This window comes from Loa loa (assembly GCF_000183805.2).
Source record: "Loa loa unplaced genomic scaffold supercont3.25, whole genome shotgun sequence".
Taxonomy (NCBI): Eukaryota; Metazoa; Nematoda; class Chromadorea; order Rhabditida; family Onchocercidae; genus Loa; species Loa loa.
The window spans coordinates 212,532-221,079 of NW_018108205.1; the positions used below are offsets into that span (position 1 = coordinate 212,532).

The 8,548-nt window shown below is 34.9% G+C and overlaps 2 protein-coding genes across 3 annotated transcripts in view; both read left to right on the forward strand.

The window, feature by feature from the left end:
- Window positions 1-2,163, forward strand: part of LOAG_10339 — a gene marked incomplete at its 5' end in the record, with an annotated part of 5,433 nt that extends 3,270 nt beyond the window's left edge. Inside the window, 4 exons of one of the 2 annotated variants that reach the window (XM_020448141.1) lie at window positions 156-178; window positions 1,189-1,294; window positions 1,650-1,710; window positions 2,067-2,163. In XM_020448141.1, coding sequence (XP_020301687.1) covers window positions 156-178; window positions 1,189-1,294; window positions 1,650-1,710; window positions 2,067-2,131 — 255 coding nt within the window. In that variant the 3' untranslated portion in view covers window positions 2,132-2,163. Of the gene's footprint in view, window positions 1-155; window positions 179-1,188; window positions 1,295-1,649; window positions 1,774-2,066 lie in introns of those variants that run through there. The other variant, XM_020448142.1, reaches the window with a different exon arrangement.
- Window positions 2,164-2,934: 771 nt separating this feature from the next.
- LOAG_10451 (hypothetical protein) lies at window positions 2,935-3,904 on the forward strand (the record flags this gene model as incomplete). The annotated part of the gene is made up of 2 exons (XM_003145975.1): window positions 2,935-3,102; window positions 3,554-3,904. 2 exons carry the CDS (start codon window positions 2,935-2,937, stop codon window positions 3,902-3,904), a joined length of 519 nt encoding a protein of 172 aa, XP_003146023.1.
- Window positions 3,905-8,548: the final 4,644 nt, after the last annotated feature.

Genomic DNA, 8,548 nt, shown 5'->3' on the forward strand with positions numbered 1-8,548 from the left:
TTTTACCTAAAAAAAAAAGAACTATTTTCTTTTTTTTTTTGCTTAAACAACACCGAGCATTGATTTTTTTCCCCTGAAAATTTTTAAATGTAAGTTCGAAAACTTTTGAAATCCTTTCCAACACACATGAAACTGGGTAATGTCTTTTATTGCAGGCAATTGACATATGGGTCCTGAGGTAAGCTTTTAAATCATATTTTTTTGAATTATATGTACCAGTTAATTGCAAAATATTTTTGAAAATTCAGCTCTCGAGAAATTGACAATCTCTTTTATTACCAATTAATTAGAAGAGGCGGCTTTATTCTTGTATTTTACCTCAATTTTTTTGGAATTTGTACATCAACCAATCCGTCGACCTTATTTCCCAACTTGCGACAAATGATTGCATCTATCATTTTTTAAAAATGGTGTGACCGTATCATTACTGGAAGTGAACGAACTCGTCTGCAAAGCAAAAGACTTGTACTCATCATCATCCTGGGTTATCTGAACAGACAACTGTAAATTTTTGAACATTCGTTCATGCTTCAATTAAATTCAAACGACTCAATCTATTTATCTCGTTACTTACTCAGCTAAGCATCTCCCATACTGATATGATGAGAATACCTGGTCCATATCACTGATATAATGGGAAAGAAGCACAATAACAACAAAAATCAATTAAACTCCATTCCCTTTTGATCATTTTATTCTCCTGTCTTATAACGAGAAAAAAGGATGACAAATTCATATATAACTTCATTGGTATATGCTTGCAGATTTGTCTAGTCAAACCATCAGAAATCGTCAACTTAACCAGACTCAATTTTCCTTTATTTCATTAGCACCAAAACTTCAAATGTCATCCAAACTTTCTTTGCATAAGATAGAGAAATATACAGCTGAGTTTTTCGACATCTTTTTTGTCCTTTATAACAAAAATCCATGAGTTAAGGAATATAAATCACACACATTTTAGGAATAAATGTGGTATCGATGACAAATGAAAGAATATTAAAATAATAGACCATTAATAACGACTTCCGAGAGCACAAATTGACAATTGATCTGAAACAAATTAAACTGTTCACAAAATGTGGTAGTTGTTTGCAATGAACTGCACATAAGTCTGGCATGCTCCTGTCAAAAATTGGTTCTCCAAATTTCCCTCAATTTTTTCCACTTCACAAACTGTATTTGCAGTGGGATGACTTTCATATTCGCGTCGTTAATCGAACTTGCGATGGTCGGTTTTATGAGTCGGCATGAAGGACAAGCAGATACTAAACTGAATCATATGCAGAAAGAGGTTATTTTCCTGTTTTTTATATTAACAAAATCAGTAGCATCTAGACGATACGAAAGGCGGAAATATGAGACTGCTTCGAGAAATTGGACAGCAGCTTCCTAAGACCCTTTCATGATGCATGATGCTAGTACCAAACAGTTATGCTGCATGCATACATCCAATGATCAAACTGCCTGAGACTTGAAATCTTTAAATGAACATAAATCTTCTGGTAACCAATATCACCTTCAATGCTTTAACCAATATCACCTTTAATTAAATAAGCATTTAGCAGTGGTTTTCATAAAAATAGACATTTAAAAAAGATTTAAATCAGTACCCTTATCAATGAATATTTTTTAGACTACTTTTTTAGAGAAAATCATCTATTCTGGATAGTGAAAAACTGGATTTATATTCAAGGACGAGTTTCCCTCGTAAGTGTATCATATTATAGAATCGTACATGCTAACCCAGCTTAACCCTGAACTCTTTGGGCCTTCTTTTGACTAGCTTCAGAAAAACTTACTTCAAGCGGCTTTTTCATTGGGAATCTGAAGTTAATAAAAAATGGACTGTAAATGAGAAACCTCCCAATTCTCGCTTCTAAATCGAGTTTACTCCTCAAATCAGAAATGGATATGAAACGATTCGTATCAAGAGATCAGAGCAATCCTTACATTAAATAAATATATATTTTTCGAATTTCCAAATTTCTGTTTAATCCTAATAATTTTGTCACACAACAGAAGCCAATGCAATGATTTGCAATGTGATTTAATGAAATTTTCAGTGGTATATGCAACGTTTAACATGATATATTGGGGTTATTATATGAATGGACTACTTCTACAATAAATATATCCCAAATGATTTTCAAATGAAACGCCTCCTACAAGTTCTAAAAATGTTTTTTGCAAATGTGCCTGTTTTTCTACCTTTTGATCAAACGAGTGAACTGCAATTATTGCCTGATTTGATTGCCTCATTGTAATCCAATTATATTTAACCAACCATATCAAAAGCAAACACTATAGCATCCCATAACTTCACAACAAAGTTTCGCCCTCTACATATGGTATCCCCAACCAGTCTTAATTTTTGATGTCGATTCGTGCTACTCACACTAATCTTGTTTTATTCATTGCCGATTACTCCCGGAAATCACATTCAGATAACGAACGTTGACTGATTTTTAAGGTAACAATTAACAAAAAAAAATTCGTTTCAAGCCAGAAGAAAGTATAAAATCTTGGTTGTGCTACATTGTAGATCAAAACTAAGTAGAACCTCGATATGCGGGAACAGTCAGAAGTTCTTTGACGCTGGTACCTCCTAACAATACCAGCATGAAAATAGCAAAACAATGACCATATTTCTCACTAAACTACAACCGAAATTACGGCACCATTTATGTGATAAACTCAACTTTCAACTTTCTCTGTAAGCATCATGAATTAATTTATTGATAGATGAAATTCGTTTAACTTTCAGTATAAAGTAATAATAAGTTGAATGTTGAAAGTAAAACATGTAGCAAATACAGCTTTGATGTGTTATTTGAAGATATTAGCAAAATAGGTCATTACCAGTATGAAATTAATCCGAAAAAAAAAACAGATCGGAGTTCTAATCAAGAATACATGCATAAGTTCATATCAATGGAAGCTAAGAAGAACGAGATCAAGGAATGTTTGAAAAAAATTTTCCAATTAACTGTAGCATCTTCGTGTTATAAAGACGTAGTAATTGGAAGTTTGATATTTGGGACAAAGGTCTGCCTGAACGCAACAGTACGACCTCCTTTGATAACTGGATTGAATTTCGAAGTAACAAAACTTCTTCAGAGATACTTTTCAAGGTTCCCAAAAATAGTCCCTATAAAACTGTTCTGACAGTTTGCAATGCAAGGAAATTTTCAAAAAATGCGAATAAGCAAGGAATGGTTATATGCCATTCAAAAATGCGCATTATCGCCCATGTTAGTTCCAAATTTTATTCATTAAATGCCTTACTATGTTAATAAACAAGTGCAAATAAAATACACGAAACAAAAGAAAACATATGACAAGTTTGGCATATTTCAAAAACGCGAATGACATGCAGAACAATAAAAACGAAACGAAAGTCATTGTGATGTCACCAAACAGAATAAGTCTCGTTGAGCGAGTTCAAGGCACAAGTCAGCCTAATCGTTATCAAATGTGCAGCTGCTGATTTCTTTCTTTTAAATCCACTGCGCAAACTGGAAGGATGCACGCACATTTGTAACGTTTGCAGCAAGCGCGGGTAGGGCCCTTCCTAAATCTTCGTTCACGAAGCCTAGTCATGATGATGATGCAGCTGTCTTGTCAGTGTTGCGCTGAATGGAATGTTCTAATTGACTCTGAATCGAAAGCACTCGTTAAAGCACGTCATTGTTTATACTTATTTTTATCTCCATCTAGCACCAACAGTTGCACCAATACACGTCCTCACACGTACACGTATTATATACTACCTGTACCCGGCCACACGTTATCACAGCAACAGGTAGTAGCAAATAAAACAATTAATTTGTTAAATGGAAAACAGTTGTTAAATCAGTGTGGTAAGATGACAAGAATAAGAAGAGAAAGCTCACATTTCTAATATGTTTAATTTCATAACACTTGTGAGTATACAATGCTTTTTTATTGTTCCACTGTTTGTGTAGACATAGAAATCGTCTAATTTGCCGACTCTAAAACACGAAACATATAACTGTTTATTCATGTGAGAAGCAATCCGTGTGCAGAGATTTAAACCGCGCAATTCTAAAGATTGGCCTTGAGCTTTGTTGATGGTAATTACAAATGCTAATCGAATTGGAAATTGCTATCTCTTAAATTGAAATGGTATTGTCGGATTACCGAAATTAAAGTTGTGTTCAAATAAAATTTCTATAATATCCAACGGACGAGGTGACGAAATCTTGCAAAATTAAAGCAATGAAGAGGATATGAGCTAACAATAGACAGCATAACACAAAAACGTCTCAGTATCTACACCATGGACAATGATATCATTGTACATACACAATGGATAATGCTAAAGGGCAGCCATACCTCCATGATAACCTCGATGGAGCTTACAAAACTCTCTAATCCTTATACATATGTATGGAAAAATCCAAAAGCGTCCAGTTTTTACAACCGAGCAGACGATAGATCCTCTTCGCTTATCCTCCACGACTGAACCACAGACAACGACATTATAGCATATCCGCAACCATTGCATAACAACGATATTCTTTCTATTCGCTAAATACATTTTCCGTAACATATCCCTAATTCGACGACCTATTAACTAACCGACAGTCAAATTACTATCAAAGGTAACGACAAGGAATTTGTAAGTTGACTATATTGCTTGCTCACCGTATAACTCATTTACCACTGTTTACCAATCCACGCGTAATATACATATTTTACACCCTTTTTGTTGTTAACTAGTAATATTGTGCAAGAACAATATTACATCCCGAATAAATCTATCTCGCTGAAAAACGAATTCAACAGATTAGCTTTCCCAGTAGACATATCCGTTGGAATCATAGGGATGCGAGAAAGGTTCGGTCAAGATTGTTGCTTCTACGACGTTACTCATTAATTTTTTCCACTGCAAGCCCTGTACCGTTGCAAAGCTTTGGGTGGTTAATATTTCACAAAGCTTTAGCCAGTTGATTCTGCAATGCTTTTCCCATGCCGGATGCTTTAGGAATGTTGCACGTGGTAGTTTCAGTGAACTGCATGTTCACAGGCAATTTCAAAGCGGAATGAAAAGTTCTTCTACCTGATAGCAATGTCGCAGCTACTCCGGATGACGCAAGAAATAGGCTATGTCGTTTTCGGATCGAATTGCTACCAGAACCAATCTAACTAGAAACGTTTTACCTCCAACTGATTGAGAACTTTGTTCGCGATTTCTAAGCGCAAACCTCCAATCATTAACAAGCTTCGTTGCAGATTTGTGCTATGAAATCCATGTTCATGTTTGAATTCTTCGGCCACGTGCGATTTGTATTTCTCCCATAATTCTGTAGGAGATGAAGGAGAGCAGGCGGTCAATATGATCGCAAACAATGCACGAATTTGATTTAGATGCGACGTGTTACACACGTCATTAATGCATGCATCCTAGTCGATCGTTCTTCAATAAATTCAGAGCTTGACATGCACGCGGAAAGTGGCATGTGTAACGCCTTTCACAGTTCGCAATTGCTGGAAAGACATTGAACCGGGCAATTTACCAAAAGCATGCGAAGAAAAAAGCATTCATCTTGATTGGGATGCATCGTGTGTCTGCATATCGCAGTTTCTTTAAATATGCCAGGTTGTCCGTCGATTGCTCTTCTCGTTTGTGTTGTTCAAATGATTTTCTACTCGCATTCCATGTGTAAATATGAAGGCACTTCAGAATACAGCAGTGTTTTCGCAAACGCGTCATTTTGACATGACGTGCAGAAAACAGTTAACGTTATAACTGATGGATACAGGGATGTTTGTTGCATATTTGGAGCTGTGATAAACGCGTTGTCCATTTTCTAGATGTATTGCTGAGTGAACAACAGCTGGACTTTGTTCATGTATGGGAAATGAAATAATTCGCCATACAGCTTCATTGCTGCTTATGTATCTTCCAGCCTAATACTGTGCGATTTCATAGATATGTATGATTGCATTCTTATCACTTCCTCCTAGTTGCAAACCAAGAACTGTCATATCGCTACTTATTCCATGTTTCTGTCAGATTTTGTTTTTGATAAGCAAAGGCGAATATGAACAACCCACCAGTTATCTACTTCGATGTTACCGTTTTACATTTGTATGGTTGCTAATTTACTGCCTTCTGCAGATCTTCTGTATAAAGGATATCCATCGTTTCCTGTAATTGTGTTGGATACAAATGTTCAAAGATTCGCACGGATAGACGGAAAGTGCTCTTACACGGAAAATGGATAGACGGAAATTCACTATGCATGGATAGATGAAAAATGCTTAAAGCATTTCTCTTTTAAATGCTTGGAGCATTTTCCATCTATCCATACATGTGAATTTGATGGAACAATTGGCGTTTTCAAAATGTAATTATCTTCATTTTCTCGAATCATTAATCGATATGAATAATGTTCACTGTGCTGCACTTCGTATTTGTTCGCCACTGACTGGATCTTGATGTTGAAATGATATCCATTTGCACCATCCCAAAAATGACTGGATATTGCAGAGCACTGTAGCATTCTGCAACTTTTGTCAATTGATCGTTTCTGTCGCGAATTTCAACATCGCGAAATTCCAAATAAAAATAAATTCCTTATTCAAATTGTAAATAATGTTAATAGTGTGAATCATTTAACCAATTTACATTCTTTAAAATTATTTCCCATACGTTTTTATCTTTGTCTAACGGAAATTCACATCTTTAATGACAAAGGATGTCCAATTTACATGTTAATCTTCCCATCTGATCTTGTTACAATGCTTATTCTGTAATTGGATCTTTACAGTTTCCTATCTAAAAGAACACCCTTTTTTAACGTTTTATGTAAACCACTCCCACTTCATTAAAACATATATGCAGCTCATTGTAAGGATTAAGGTCCTTTGCTCCTGTATCAACAAGACGGTTATATCCCTTCTCTAGTACTGCTCTCCACACCGATATTCTTTTCCTTTCTGCTGTTTGTTCAATTGGTCTTATTCATCACTTTTATAATATTAATAAAAGTTAATCCTTTCTGCTAGGTCATTTTCGTGGCATAACTGACATTCTTACGAGCTCCCACCGTAACAAGGTAAGCCTTCGTTAAAATTTCTTGTATACTTATAGCTCACAACGAAACCTTTCAAACCCTTCACTGCGCATCAATATCTGGTGCAACTACAACACAAATATAACCGAAGCCAAATAACTTTACTACAGGCCAACCCCTTAAAGTTCCTGCTTGTTCCTGATAGTTGACTAACCACAACAAAAACAAACTACGGCAGTTTCTTCGATGAAGAACAATATCTCTAGGTTGAAATTGATCTCCGACTATAATAATTGTCATTTTGTTCATAGTTGGAGTACTGAATCATCGTACGTATTCTCCAGCGGGTATTTAATTTCCTCGGCACGTATTTGGGCCATTCCTTGTCTCCTTCGCTCGTTTGCTGATGCACATTTTCCCGCAGTTTGATTTGCAATTACTCGTCACACTGCTTCCGTTCTACAAGTACGACGACCTAAGTTTAATCTTCTTTGAGGCATTATTTTGATGAAATGAAGCAGATCGACTGGAAAAGAAGGAAGAAAGTTATAACAAAAACATAAGAAATTGCAAAACATTAAAAAAGGAAAGAACACGAACTAAAAAACAAAGAAAAAACGGAAAGTGAAAAATACTGACGAAATATTTCAGTTCAAATACAGATCAAGGTACAGCTCAACTCTACCGTCAACTGCACTGAAAAATAAGGGAAACAGTTAAAAAACGAAATGAAAAATAATGGGAAAAGGAAAAAATAAACTACACTCATGCAATGAACGCTATGGTAAGTGACACAGTTCAGTTTTGATGCAATATCACACGAAATAATTAAATTAAAATGAAAATAAATCGGGATTTATGAAAATTCTTTATAAAATATGCAGCAGATAGGATGATGCAATTCTCTAACCAAAATCAAAGCGATGAGAAGGATGTCAACGTACAATAGGAGAAAATTTAAAATTTTAAAAATTAAAACACGGAGAAATCTCGGTGTTTTCGAACATCTGCAACATAGACTATATGAAGCGCCAGCTAACCTCCATGAGGACTTTGCGGAGTTTACCAAAGCTTCTCTCCCATACTCAAAAAAATGGATGTTTTCGCCTGTTACAGGTGTGACATCCATATAAAAAGTATGTAAAAACGCGCACGCATTCAGATCCAACATTGTGTTAAAATTCCAAACCAATCGGTGAAAAACTTTGGAGATTTAAGGTAAGTGACAAATGAACAGTTACATTTTTATTTATATAGAATATAAAATGTAGATATATGCTAAATACTCCCTAACATGTAAAATTTGTGCATTTGAATGTGTGTTTATCAACATGTGTGTATATGTGTAAGTATGCGTATATGTGTATGTATATATGTGTTTGATGTATATATATATTTGGATGTATATGTGTGTGTATGTATGTGTGTGTATAATATATATATGTGTATTATATATATATATATATATATATATATATATATATATATATATATATATATAT